Source organism: Cryptomeria japonica, chromosome 4 (assembly GCF_030272615.1).
Source record: "Cryptomeria japonica chromosome 4, Sugi_1.0, whole genome shotgun sequence".
NCBI classification, from domain to species: Eukaryota; Viridiplantae; Streptophyta; class Pinopsida; order Cupressales; family Cupressaceae; genus Cryptomeria; species Cryptomeria japonica.
In genome coordinates this window covers 557,704,870-557,720,397 of record NC_081408.1, presented here as the reverse complement: position 1 = coordinate 557,720,397, position 15,528 = coordinate 557,704,870, and the positions used below count along the sequence as shown (strand labels likewise).

The window sequence follows — 15,528 nt, the reverse complement described above, 5'->3', positions numbered from 1 at the left end:
TCTAGCTAGTACTCCAACATCCTTATCCCTAATAATCTGCTCAGGACTATGGTCCAGTCTTACATACCTAGGAATAACATGATCATTCTCTTCAAGTTCAGCTTCTTCATTATCATCTTCTTCTGAATTTATTTGTTCTGGTTGAACAAGTACATCAGAATTTGCTTTACCGGTTTTTGATTTAACAGTTTCAGGTTCCAAAAGAAAAATGCAAGGATCTTCATCCTTTTTCTCCGAACTGGTTCCTTCTAAGACTTCAGGACATTCATCTACTCAAACATCAACACTCTTAATAATTCTCTGTGTTTGGTTGTTGAAGCATTTGTAGGCCTTACTCTTGGTGGAATAGCCAAGAAAAGTGCCTTCATCACTATTATCTTCAAACTTGCTTATGTAATCACCTCTTTTAATAAAACATTTGCTAACAAATATCTTAAAATAGCTAACATCAGGTGATCTCCCATACCAATATTCATAAGAAGTCTTGTCCTTACCTCTTTTCATAAGAACTCGATTCATTGTGTAGATAGTTGTACTTACAACATCTTTCCAAAAAAATTTTGCTACACTTCCTTATATCAACATTGTCCTAGCAACTTCAACCACTGGCTAGTTGTTCCTCTCTGCTATACCATTTTGTTGTGGTGTCCTTGGTGCAGAAATTTGTCGCTTGATACCATTCTCATCATAGTACTTTGTGAATTCCTTAGAAGTAAATTCACCACCTTGATCTGTTCTCAAACATTTTATCTTTTTGCCACTCTCTTTCTCAGCTAAGGTCCTGAATGCCTTGAATTTACTAAAAGCTTCATTCTTATCTTTCAAGAATGTGACCCACATCATCCTTGAACAATCATCAGTGAAGATCATAGAAATATCTATCACCTTGAATGCTTCTTGTTCTTATTGGTCCACATAGATCTGTATGAACCAAATCTAACAAGTGCTCTGCTGAGAAGGACTTGCTCTTGAAAGTTGAAGAAGTCATCTTTCCTAACTGACATTCTTTACAAAGAGCATTAACTGGTTTGTCTAGTTGAGGTAGACCACTTACTGTCTTGGAATTGCTCACTTTAACAATATTATCAAACTTTATATAACAAAATCTCATATGCCAAAGCCAGCTATCATCTATCTTTGCAATCAAACAGTTGCTAACTTTAGGATTAAGATGAAATAGATTACCTCTAGTTTGTTTCCTGGTTGCAATCAATTCACCATTGTTGTCAAAGATTTTGCACATACCATTTCTAAACTCTAGTGGGTATCCTGTGTCATTATGTTGTGCCACACTCAGAAGATTGTGCTTTAAGCCTTCTTCCCATTAAGAGAAATAACTCCCTTACCTTTAACCATACAGGGTGAGTCATTGTCAAATTTGACAACACCGCCATCAAATTCCTTCAAGGAAAGAAATTTGCTCCGATCACCGGTCATGTGATGTGAATAACCACTATCAATGATCCAATCATCAGAGTTATCCATCCTGGACACTAGTGCCTTTTGATCTAATATCTCTTCCTTAATAGCTACAAACACAATATCTTCACTAGCATCATCATCAAATTCTTCATCAGTAATACCACTATCAACCTCTATAATACAATCTCTCTTTCCTTTTCCCTTATACTTCTTGAGTTTGTCTCTCTTGTATTCATTTTCACAATTAGGGCAGTTAGTTGTTATATGACCAATCTTGTTGCATGCAAAAGATTTTAAAGGTAGTTTACCTCTATATTTACCAGTGCCTCTAGGAAGTCATTTTGCCAACAATGCTTCAAACTCCACTAAGCTTCCTTCATCATCAGCATCTCTGCTGGATCTAGATTCATAACCATGACAAGTATCTCTACTTTTTCTCATAGATGGGTTAGAGACAAAATCTCTGAATGCAGATTCTGATTTCTGTACACTACCATCATAACTGTTTAATTCAAAAGCAGTAAGTTTGCCAATGATAGAGTCAAGAGTTACCTTAGTTTTGTCAATAGACTTCAGCTCCTGAATAGCTGCAACTCGGATAGCATAGACCGGTGGCAGGGTTCTTAATACCTTACTAATCACTATGGCATCTTCCACTTTCCCTCCTGCACTCTTTATTTCACCAACTATCTCTTTTATCCTTTGACCATATTGCTGGATATTCTCACCTTCAGACATCCTCATTTCATCAAACTTTCCTCTTAGACTCTCCTCTTTAGATCTTAACATGTTCATCACCGCTATAAATCTCTTCAAGTTTTTTCCATACTTCATATGCAGTTTCAAGACCATGAACATCTACATATTCAACATCAGACAAGGAACTGATAATAGCCTCCAATGCTTGATGATTTTCTTGTTGTTCTTTCTTTTGATCATCAGTCAGAGTTCCAGTAGGTACAATATACTTAGTTTCTATATGATCCCAATACTGACTTCCTAGACTCTTAATGTAAATCTTCATTTTGTTGCTCCATGTCCTATAGTTATCTTTATTGAACTTCGAACCTTCCTTCTTCACCATGATCTACAAGATCTTTTCTCAAGTTGTTAGGCTTTTAGGTTAAAGAGGACCTAAGATGCTCTGATACCAATTGATGGTATGATGAAAGAATAAGTATCTGATAGATTATTGAGAGGGGGGGTGAATCAGTAAACTGAAAAACTGATACAAACTTCCCAATCTCAAATTCAAACTCACAAAGTAAACTTTCACTATCAAGATCAATACTCATAAGAATACTTAACATCATTCGATTAACTGTTATAACAACTTAACAATAAACATCAAAATGCTTAATCATTATTCAATATATTCCATCTCTCAATGCTTCCAGTTATCATGCCTTATCAGAACAGTTAAGTAGTCAATCAAATAAAAAAATAAGATCATAACCACAAAAACATTCACCACTTGACACAAATGTTTATATGTGGAAAATCCAAATAGGTAAAAACCACAGTGAGATGAGACTCACAAGATAGCTACTTGAACTCTTATGAAGTTCACCCTTTTAGGAGCCAAGCCTATTAATTCTTTTACAATAAGTCCTGTTAAGAATTGATCCTGTTAGGAATCGCTCGGTTAAGGGATTTACAAAATGCCTTGATAAAAAGCAAATACCCTGTTAGGATTAACCTTGGAAGAGGATTTGAGAATCCAAGCTAATGGACCACCTTGTTAGAGGATTTAAGAAGTAACCAAGCTTGTTAGAGCTTACCCGGTTAGGGGATTTCACTTATGTTGTAATTTTTAGAAAACAACAGGTTTTCTTGATCTGTCTAAATAGCACTACATTTGCTTGATCAGATCCTTTTAAGCTTCAATCTGCCTTTACTCAAACTGTAAATCCATTCTCCGATTAGGCAACCACACACTCAACTGATTTCAGGAAACACTTTGCCAACAACTTTACAAACAACTTCATCGACCTTAAATACAAATCAATTAGGTCGGTAACACAACAAAAACCTAATTTTCTCATAGAGATTACAAACAAATCGCTTCAAGTGTGACCGTTGGATTTTCATAGCAATCTATACACATTCTTCAAGAAAATTCCAACCACTCCATGATCACCACTTCATCGGACTTGTAACTCATCACACACTATGCATTAGATGCAATCCACTTTTCTCATTCCTTGGACAATCAAACAAATGAACAAACGAGCCAAAATAATATGAACTTATCCCCATACAATGATCACACGTGTTGTCATCATAACTGCTCATTATTAGATCTTAAACCAACAAACTTGATTGGTTAGGGTTTAATAAAAAACAACTGGTAGGGTTTACCGGTTACATTGCATAGAAAGGGTTTAACCTTATACACCATTTTACCGGTTCAACTCACAAACTAACATACCGGCTTACAACATCTTCCTCAAAGCTCTTCCTATCGGTTACAAGACAATATCAATATCAACAAATATTAGCAATATCATAAATATCATTACCAGTTCAATTGACATCAATGACAACATAACATATCATTAATGCAATCTTCATGCAAATGCCAACAATCTTATCTTCTTTGAGCCAACGCGACAAGCTGCATCGTCTCAAAGCGGGGCAAAATGTAGACACCTAAAATTGTCTTGTCTAATTAAATAAATATATATTTTTATTTAATTATTTTATCCTAAGTCTTTTATTAATTAAATAAATTTTTATTTATTTAATTAATTCATTAATCCTCTTCTAAGGCTTTCCTCATTTAAATAAATACTTTTATTTATTTAATTGATCCCACTTTCTCTATTAATTAAATAAATCTTTATTTATTTAATTAATTCATTAGCCTTTTCTACCCATGACACATGTCATTCATCTCTTAATTCCTACACTACCTACCCCCTTTATCATTTTATTATTTCTTCTACCTACCCTTTAATCCTAGCCGGTCATTTATCTTTTACACCTCTTATTCTTATCCTTGCATTTCTTATAGTGTCTTCTATATAAGAAAATACTCTTCTTCATTATCAATCCTAATCAACTAATGAGCACACTAATTATGCAATCAAGCCTTTTAGCGATTAAGCTATCAACCACATTTATGTTCTTTGTTGAGCTCTTGTGCACACATAAAATCTAAGAGCAAATATATCAAGCAAGATCAATGGAGATAGGAAGACAATGAAGATTGAAACCCTACTAGACATGTGAATGCTATATCTTGTTTTATTTTATTGATTTGCATGATCTTAGGTATCTCTATTGGTATTGATGAATGTTTCATTGTAGGACTTAGATTGTTTGTGGTTGGATCTTTATGGTTTTACAATAGTTTATCATCACTTTTCACATATACAATAATAATTCAAAATTAAAGTAATTAAGAATTATAATAAATATTTTTATTACAATATTATAAAGGCAAGTACTCACTGGTGGTACTTGTGTATATATTGAAACAAGTGCCACATAGTGGCTAGTACTTGTCGTTGTTAGTTTTCTAATTATTGTAATTGTAATCTTAGTCTTAGATGTAATTACAATTATAATTATAATTTTAAGGTTTTTTAATAAATTAATTATTAAAAGTAATTATTATTATTATTATTTTATTTTTACAATACACTAAGTTTATAATATATTATAAATTTACAATAAATTTAATATATCAAAATACATATTTTGTAATAGATTTATTGATAATATATTAATTTACAATATATCAACTTTACAAAAGATTTAATGAAAACTTTTAATATATTTTAAATTTAATAGATTTATTGAGATTGTAAACTTGATAAATTAAAAAATAATAATAATTGATTTTAATGATTAATGTATTATAAATATTTATTAATTTTAAAATTCAATTTATGAATAACCACTTTTCAAATATTTAATTTTCATCATTAAAAATTCATAATAGTAATCTAAGTTCTATTAACATATTGTAAATTTAATAGATTTATTTTTAGTTGCTAATTACTTTATTGCTATTTTAATATTCACGGATATTTTAAAACTTTAAAATTAAACAAGTGTCATGTAGTGGCTAGTACTTGTTGTTTAGATTTGTAATAGTAATTGAGTATGTTTTTTTCAAACAATTATCAAATAGAAGAGATTAATAATTTTGTAACATTAACTTTAATTGAATCCTAATCCTAATTAAGTTGTAATCTTATTTGAACCCTAACTATAATACTAATTAAATATTAATTATAAATTTAATTGAATCCTAATTTTAATGCATAATAATTCGTAACATAAATGGAACACTAATCTTAACCCTTATCCTAACCCTATTTTAACTCTAATAAAAGTCTTGTCTCTAATTTCAATTATAATTTTAATCTTAATTGAATTGTATTCCAAACCTCTTTGAATCCTAACCATAATTTGACCCTAACACTAAATCAAAAGTTTTGCCTATATGTCTAATTGATACTTAACCCTAACTCCAATTTAACTGTATACCTAACCCTTACTCTAACCATGTTTTAACTATAACCATAATTTAACTCTAACTCAAAAATTTATTTTATAACCTTAATTAAACATTAATTGAATCATAGTCCTAACCCTAATTGAACCCTACTCCTATTTAAATTCTAACACTAAGCTATAAATCTAACCCTAATTGAAATATAATGCTATCCCTTTTTGTAATAGTAATTGAATATTTTTTTTTTCAAACAATTTGCAAATAGAAGAGATTAATTAAAAGAATTATATAATTAATTATATAAAATTAATTTATTTAATTTTTTCAATTAGAATACTTCTATAATTTAATATTTATTTGAGAATGTGACAGATCATAGTAGTAAAGAAAATATAAATAAATTTATTACATTATATTAATATTTATTATTTCACAATTAATTAATAATCAATTAATTCTAGCATCAAAATATTTTCACCTAGTTTCAATAATAAAGGTAAAATTTATTAGTTTTTGATATTAAAAAGCAGCCAAAATGCAAGGGGGTTGACCCATAGGAACATTAAGAAGATCAATGGCAAGACCACTAACTACATATAAACAACAGAGTTACAACCTTTTGCCTCTATCAAAAACAACTATCATTCTACGAGAGTTTATCAGAATTATAGTAATAAGCAGAGTTTTAGATATTTGCCACGCAGGGCAATAAACATGGAAAATTAAACAAAAGCATATGCTAAACCTATCCGCCCAAAGGCTACTAACCATAAACAAAAAACTAGTATCCCTCCGCATTCAGAGCATTACTTCTTTTTTCCATGGCTCCTCTTGGGGAGGAGCTTTCTTGCCCATTCCTTGGTGAGAAATTTGAACAGGGCCTTGCAGTCCTCATCATCCTTGCCTTTACCTTTGGACGCACTTTCCTGCTTGAGGCACAGGGTGGTAGCTGAGCAACGCATAACATTCAATGCAAATTTAGAAACATCATGCATTTTGGACTCTGTAGTCTCTAGTCTGTTGGTGATATCTTGCACATTAACCAAAAGGGCCTCCATTTTTTCTTGATCTCCGCCAGGTTGTTTTCCTCCTCCTCTTTTATGCTACTCGCCTCCTTGACAACCATCATTTTATCCAATCTGAAAGTCAGGGAGGGAAAATTTGCAGGCTCCGGACTCTTCGAAGAGGTGGGGCTTTCAGAAGCCTGGGTGGAGCTGACAGAGTGAGGGGTCAGGTTATGGTGGAGCGATACCACATTACCAGTTGGGATAGAATTATCAGTGTCATGCAAAGAAGAGGGGTCTCTCAGGGATTTTTCCAAGGGTTTAGAGGCAAGCCGCTAGAGCGGCGGGGGGTATTGGCCTCATCAATAATATCCATGTCAGAATCGATCTCCTGGATTCTAACTTTCTTAGGAGTTATGACCTCCTCAAGGGAGTGTTTTTTAGTTTTCTTGCTGCAAGAGCCAATTTTCGGGAGCCGAGGGGGGCTAGTGTCATTTTTAGCAGAAGGGTGGGTCGAAGGGCTAGTATTAGTCACATTTTGGATGAATATGGAGTGGGGCGGGTAGAGGACAAGGTGGAAGTTGTACAGGTGAAGAATCGGGCCTTGGTAGAGGATTGGGAAATCCTTCCCTTTTTTCTTAGCTTTAGCAATGTCCTTAACATTAGCGTCCAAAGAATGCAGCAAGAAAAACAGAATAGAAATAAAGTATTTGTTTCTCAAATGGTTAAGGAAAGGGAAATGGTAGTAATAGAAGATACCATACCTTCCCTCCAGTGTGAAATACTTCATCACAACATAACAAACCTCATCCCACGAGGGAGGGAGCTCCTCCCTGTTGAATTCGCCAGCCCTCTTAATAGGGTTTTCGCCCTCGCGGAAGAACTGGTTCAAGCTGGTGGTATCCGCAATACAACTCTGATTTTTCCATTTTCTTCCTGCCATAGAAAGACTCATCGCCTAGGCTATGAACTCTTCATTGATTTCAAATGAGATTCCTCCCATGGTCACTCTTCTGTCTTCCCAGGAAGTCACAAATTGTTCGGAGAGTCTCTCATCATTACCCTTCATACTTTCCATGAACTTATCAATGCCACCCTCCGAACAGATGAACCACGCCATCAGTTTTGCTCTGAAATCATCCACTTTATCAGGTTCTAGTCTAAGCCTGTCCCCCCCCATTCTTGGTTCCTCTAGCTTAACAAAGTGAATGTGAGTTCTTCCAGCAAAAATACAGAGCCGAAGCAGAATTAAGGCAGAGTTGATATTAAATCTGTGCTGAACACGAGATAAGAGGACGTAATAATCAGGATGATTATTATCTCTTATGTCCGAGTAGATATCAAAATTAGGAAATCTATTAGGAATGTGTGGACCTTCACTCGAGCCTGTGTGATTTGACCTTTCCCTTCCTTCACCTTTATCGTCGCCAATTGGCTTCGTTTGGGTAATAATTAGGGAATAATCATTCCCGATATCTATACTGTCATCATAAATCCATCCCTTGTGAGAGTTGTGACTAAGCCTGCCTTGGATACATGGTCATCCATGCTCATAATGGCCGGGATTCCCATCCCAACTTAAAATTTGAAAGTTGGTTTCCTTCATCTTTGGGCGGATAAAACGGTTCCATCTTGGACAAAGGCTTTTTCCCTCTCCAAGATCCCCTTGGTGGTGAGCGACAGCAGGCTAGGGTCCCTCCGACATCGTAAGCCATTTTGTAGCCTTCCCATCACCGCCATAGAATCGGCAGCTTCGTTTCCCTCTCTAAAGATATGCCAGATGGTGAAGCCATCCAAGTTGGCCAGAAGACTCCTGACATCCCTCAAAATGGGCTCCACTCTCCAACTAGCATTAGATCTCCCTTTCACCGCTTCCACAATAATCTGAGAGTCTCCTTAAATTTCCAGCTATTTAATTCTGATGGAGTTAGCAAATTTCAGCTCCTATAGGAGGGCCATTCCCTCCGCTTGGGTGACAGTATTGTTCTTTAAGTTGTCCGCGTAGGATGCCACAGTGTTCCCCAAATGGTCACGGATGATTCCACCCCCTGCTTGACAAGTATTTTGGGCTGCACCATCAAAGTTCAGCTTATACCAATGTAAATTTGGGGTTGACCATTTGGTCATCTTCCTTTTGTTATTGGCACTGTTGTTGAAGATTTCAAAACCGGGGGGAGCTTCCATCTTTCAACAATTTTCTTCTCCATCCAGTTAGGGGGAATATGAGGGGTTTTCCATTTTGTCACCACAATATTTTCAGAGATCATCTTAAAGCAAATGTGGGCAACACTATCAGGAGGAGTTTCAGTATCTCTAAATATTGTGTTATTTCTTTCTCTCCATAAGGCCCAACAAATTTGCGGCGGTATTTGTCTCCATAATTGAATGATGAGGGGGTGATGGGAGGGGGGATTCCATCCAAAAACAAACTATTTAATGTCATTCTGGAAGACCCAATAGAGACCACATTTCTGGAGAGTGTTAATCCACAGATGTTCAGCAAAGGGGTAGAGGACAAACAGGTGGTCAATAGTTTCCTCGTTAGCTTTACATAGGCTGCATCTGTTGGGGAGATGGAACCCCTCTTTTTCAAGTTATCCAAAGTGGGGGTTTTACCATGCATTAGAAACCACCAGAAGAAATTAATTTTAGGGATTAACTAAGGGTTCCATATTTTCTTCCAGCACTCAACATCCGTAGGGGGTCTCAGGAGCTGTCTGTTAGCATATTTGACCGAGAAAGTACCTGATTGGGTCTCTTTCCAGATAAATTTGTCTTCATGAGAGGCCAGAGGGATTCTAGTTTCCAACATAATGCTCTGAAGGTCTTGAGAAATGGGAACCAGGTTAGGCCTGTTGCTGAAGACCTGGACAATGTTCTTCCATCCTCCCCTTCCAGGTTCCATATAATCAACTATGTAATCCCCTAAGAGTCACTTTAGGTGGTGCATAAGTTGGTGGAAATGAGTGTTAGCCAAGGGCCTGTCCTCTGCCCAAACATCTTCCCAGAATCTCACCTTCCTGTCATTTCCAAGTTGCCATTTCAATCCTTCTCTAACAACCAATCTTCTTTTTAGGATGTTATTCCATAACTTGGAGCCTTGGGGGAGGTCGATCGCACTCAAATTGTAATATAATTGCTCTCGGTTGAGGTACTTTGCTCTAATAATGCTACACCAATCCGCCTCACCTTTAGCCAGGGTCCAACCAATTTTTGTTGTTAGCACCTTATTCAGGGCATTTATCTTTCTTATACCCAAGCCTCCCATAGATTTGGGTAAGCACACGCTATCCCAATTGACCAAAGCAATGCGCTTTTTCTCCTCTAGGCCCGTCCATAAGAAGGTTCTTTGGATTTTCTCAAGTTTTTCCCCCATGGCACCTGATATTTTAAACATGGACAAGAAATACATAGGAATTCCCTGTAGGGAAGCTGCAAGGAGTTGGAGCTTCCCCGCACTACTAAGGAACTTTTGTTTCCATCGTGTAAGTTTCTTTTGCATCCGTTCAAGGATAGTGTTCCAAAAAGAGGGAGTGACTTCCTTAACCATAAGAGGGAGACCAAGGTAAGTCCCCGGGAGAGCCGTAGATTTGCACCTAAGGATATAGAGAATTCTGAGTTGGAGGTCATTAGGAGTGTTAAAGAAGAAGAGGTTAGTCTTCTCATAATTAGTACATTGACCTGAGGCCTTCACTATTTAGCCTCCATGATAGAGGACTTGCCCAAAAGAAAAATGTCATCCACAAATTGTTGGATATTAGAGGGGGGGAGCATGGAAGCAGCTTTGAATCCTTGAAGTATTCCATTGGTAACCAGGTCTACCACATTTCTGCTCAAGACTTCAACAATAATGATAAAGAGGTAAGGGGACAGAGGGTCACCTTACCGGATACCTTTTTCCTCTTTGAAGAAACCCCTAGGAGTCACATTAATCAAAATAGAGAACTGGACCATGGTAACACTTATCCCAATCATATCCACCACCTTTTGGTTGAACCCTAGCTTTAAGAGAGTCTTGAAGAGAAAATCCCAATTAACTTTGTCATATGCTTTTAAGATATCCAGTTTGAAAGCCATACCTAGTATTCTGCTCCTATCCATGGAGTGGATTATTTCATGAGTGGCAATGGCAACATCCAGAATTTGGCGACCTAGAACAAAGCCTTTCTGGGATTGGCTGATAAATTTCACCAAGAGGGGTTTAATTTTGTTCACAAGGACCTTGGAGATTATCTTGTATATAGTATTGCATAGACTTATGGGGTAGAAATCTTGCATGCAACTGGGATTTACAGTCTTAGGGACAAGAACAATGTAAGTGTTGTTGATTTTCTTCAGCAATTTCCCAGTCTTAAAGATATCATGCACATCTTTGGTGACATCATAGCTAACAATGTCCCAGTAATCCTGAAAGAACACTGAGGGGAAACCATCCGGATCTAGGGCCTTATAAGCCCCCATAGCAAAGATAGCTAGGCGGACTTCTTCTGCAAAGATAGGGGCAGTTAGTTGATAGTTATCCTCCTCCTCAACGACAGTCGGAAGCTTACTCACAAGGCTATCTTGTAGAGGCGCATCCCTTCCTCCAACCCCCGTGTATAACCTTGTGAAAAAATCAGAAGCACATTGTCTAATTAGAGAATCTCTAGTGATCTCCTGGTCAGAATCATCCTTGATACTTTTGATATGGTTCCTTCTCTTGTGAATGCAGGCTGATCTATGGAAGAAGGCGAAATTTATGTCCCCTTCCTTCAGCCACTGAATTCTGGATCTTTGCTTCCAGTACACTTCCTCAAAGAGGATATCCTTCCAATTATTATGACAGTCCTCTTCCTCCATCAAGATAGGGTTCGGGGGTTTACCAGTAGCCATTATGTTCTGAAGTTGTTCCAGTCTGGAGCCCTGACCCTTCTTTTTTTTGAAAATATCCCCGAAGGTAGTCCTATTCCAGCCTTTGACTTCCTTGCTAATGAGCTTTAGTTTCTCCACAATTATGAACATAGTTGTCCCTTGGATCAAGGTAGCCAACCAATTCCTAACCAAATCTCTAAAGTCAGGGTGAGAAGCCCACATAATCTCATAGCAAAAAGGGGGGGGACCCTGGTAGGGTATATCCTTCCAATGGAAAAGAAGGGGCTTATGATCAGAAGCAGTCCTTGGGAGTGTTTTTAAGAAGGATTTATGGCTAATGTCCAAGTTAGTGGAAACCGAGAATCTATCTAGTCTGACTTGAATTAGATGTTTGCCTTTCCTATTGTTTGACCATGTGAAAGGAGTGCCCTGCAGGTCAATATCCATAAGGCTAGAAACATTTATGAAGTTGGCTGGATCTCCCATACTGTCAGTAAAATCTACAAGACCTCCACACTTCTCAAAGGGGTGAGGGGAGAATTAAAGTCTCCCGCAAGCATATACTGGGCCTTCTAGTTAGCCAATATGAGATCAGAAATTTCCTCCCATACAAGTCGTCTTCCCATCTTGGATTTGGGGCCATAGATGTTGAACATCTTCCAATAGTGTTCACCATGTTGGAGAGTAACCACTAGGAATTTCTAGGAGCTGGCGAGAAACTTACCTTTAATATTAATGGGGTCCGAGAGGGTGGTGATACCCCCATACACCCCCAACGCATCAATATACAAGAAGGCCGCCCCCGGCCAGAGTTTACCAGCAATGCTAGCAAAGGTTTGGTTGGACATTTTGACTTCCTACAGAAGGCAAATATCAATTTTCATATCCAAAATGAGTTGTTTTATAGTGAACTACTTCTGGGGGCTGTTCAGACCCCTTATGTTCTAGGAGAGGAACTTCATTTCTTACTTCTATTGATTCCATCAAGGGTCAGTTTCCTGCCCTTTGCAATATCCCTAGCCATAACTTTGTGTCTCAGGACCCTTTCCGAGGGTCTGCCAACTTTATTTTCAGGACCCCCCACATCCGCTTTCTTGGCCTTAGCTTTCTTCTTCTGGGTTATCCATTCTTCATTACCTGCCTAAGGAGATTCCAGAGGTGAAGGTTTCACAGGAGGGAACATTATCAGGGAGTTCCCTAGTAGAGCAGGCCTTTCCTCCATACCAGAGGAGAAAGGGGGGGTTGAGGTAAAAAGCTTAACCTCAGCCACATGAGACATAACTTCATCCGAAATGGAAGCTTGAAGGGATGAGGGGGTGGGGGTAGCAGAGGGCATGAGGGGGATTCCATTTGACAACAAACCTGGGGATGAAAGAGGTTTAGGGGATATGTTGAGATTCATCACCGGTGGGATTTCACCTTCTTCTAGGGGAATGACATGATTAACAGTCTTAACAGGGTCCACATGGGATTTTAAGATTTCAAGGATCCTATCCTTGTGGGGGTAGTCCTCGGGGATTTTATTCACACCGGTCAGCTCTAGGGGAGTAGATGATGAGGGAGCATTTGGATTGATGGGCTCAGCCCAGATAGTCTTTTCTTTAAGCTTGGGCTCAATAGTCACTAGGGACTTACACTCAGTGTAGGTATGGGCTTGTTTATTACACTTCTGACAAAAGAGGGTAGCATTTTCATACACAATAGCTTGGGACCATTTTCCCCATTTTGATTTTAGAGACACAAAATTAGGGAGAGCCTTGTTAATCGTAACATTGACACAAAAGCGAGCATAAACCAACCTGGATTTATTGAGAGTGACCGAGTCTGTTGCAACATAGCTGCCAAACGAGTTCCCTATCTAGTGGAAGATCTGCTCATCCCAGAACTCCAATGGGAGACCAGGAAGCCTAACCCATATAGGATCCATGTGGTTGAGTTTGGTTGAGGGGTCGAATCCTGACTTCCATTTAGTCATAGTTAAAAAATTTTTGCCATAAGCCCAGGAACCCGACAGGACATAGATCAGATCTTCCTCAGTATTGAACTTGAACAGGAAGAGTCCCCCTGACATTGCTGAGATGTCCATGCTACCTTTGATCTTCCATCGAGACTTCGCCCATCAGCTGATCATGTCAATAGATGGTCAGAAGGAAAAGAATCGACCAACAATTGCCAGGTAAAGGGAGGATACGATTTTATCCATGAGATTGTCCGGGAGCTTGATCTCAGTTCCTTCCTCTGTTTGTGTAAATTTGGCCAAAGCTGCTTCTAAGGTCGAATTTGTGGACCCAAGGAGGGCCTTCTTCCAACTAGACTTAGGATCCTTCTTTCCATTCTCCACATCCCCCTGTCTGATAGAAGTTTCTAGTCCGGGATGTGGTATATTCTTCCCTTCACCGTCCAGGACAGAGTCAGTCAGAACCGACGTGGTGGAAGGGGTGTCAAACTTGGCATTTTCTTCCATATGACCCACAGACCGTGGGGTCCCCGTAGTTGGAACAACAACATGTGATCCGACCATGGTATCGGGTATGGGGTCCAGTTGTAGGGGGAGGGACCTCCCTAGGAGGGGCAGTCATCCAGGGGGAATAGATTCAAACGTGATGAAGACGAGAGAGTTGTAGAGTTGAAGGGCAGGAGAGTTGCAGAGCTGAAGGCGGGAACAAATTCATATCAAGATAACTAAAAATTTATTAGTTACCTTGTAACATATATCAAATAAAACAAAAGTTTAGATTTGTTATCAAATTTTTATATTACTAATATGTATTAGCCCACAATTCTAATATGTAATCAACAAATTGATATTCAAAATTAATGGTGTTTCATTGTTTAAATATTTATAGTTATTACATAATTATTCTAATTTTTAAAATAATAATTAATATGTTAAACTCTAACATCATATAATTATATTTTAAAGTTATCATAATTGAACATGCCTTTAGAGAAAAAAATTTGGTTGCGGATGGCCTAGCGAACCTAGGTGTTAATTCCGAAACTCAAACTATTTGGCACGGGGAAGATAATATTAATTTTAGTATTAAAGATCTCCTAAGAAAGGATAGATTCACGGGGAAAGAAGGACCGCATAATTATGATAGTTGAAATGAGTAATTTATGCTTTTATAGAAAGGTTATGATTACTTGGCAAAGTGGCAGAATCGCAATCAAATATATTAACGCTCCGCACACTTTGTGGGTTATCATTTTCAAAATTTTGAGAGACAACGGGAAGACAGCTTTGAGTTTGCAGAAGAACAGAGGTGAAAGTCTGAAATTGAATATGGGAGGGGATCTAAGGAGGGAGGAACCAGACAAAATTTCCAGATGGAAGGAAATGCCAAAAGTATGGACGAAGCTGGAAAAAGGGTCCTTGACGAATTTTATGGAGAAGCTAGTTGATTACAATAAAGGTAGGGTTAATCTTGCAGTCTCCAAAATAACTAAAAATTGGAGTACTAGGTCTTTTAAAATCCATGGTGTGAGGTTCAAATTGGACGCGAGCCTCATTGCGATTGTAATAGGTATGCCCCACTAAGGGCTCAATTTTTTTAGAGATCTTGAAGTTTCCAATAATGCGGTTAAACTTTTTCCGTGTAAGGAAAAGGAGAGGGCTAAAATTGGTAAAGCTACGGAGGGTTATTATGATGCCTCCAACATCAAGAAAATTTGGGGTTGGGTGTTGAATGCTATCATAGAATACATAACAGTTGAGGGCCATTTTACTAGGGCCCATACATATCACTTTGTGCTATTAAACCACTTCAGGTATGAGAAAGG

At 37.6% G+C, this 15,528-nt stretch overlaps 1 protein-coding gene across 1 annotated transcript in view; it reads right to left on the bottom strand.

Annotated features, from left to right (window-relative positions):
• Window positions 1-11,895, bottom strand: part of LOC131875205 (uncharacterized) — a 38,967-nt gene extending 27,072 nt beyond the window's left edge. The window contains exon 1 of the mRNA XM_059219263.1: window positions 11,188-11,895. Coding sequence (XP_059075246.1) covers window positions 11,188-11,895 — 708 coding nt within the window. The remainder of the gene's footprint in view (window positions 1-11,187) is intronic.
• Window positions 11,896-15,528: the final 3,633 nt, after the last annotated feature.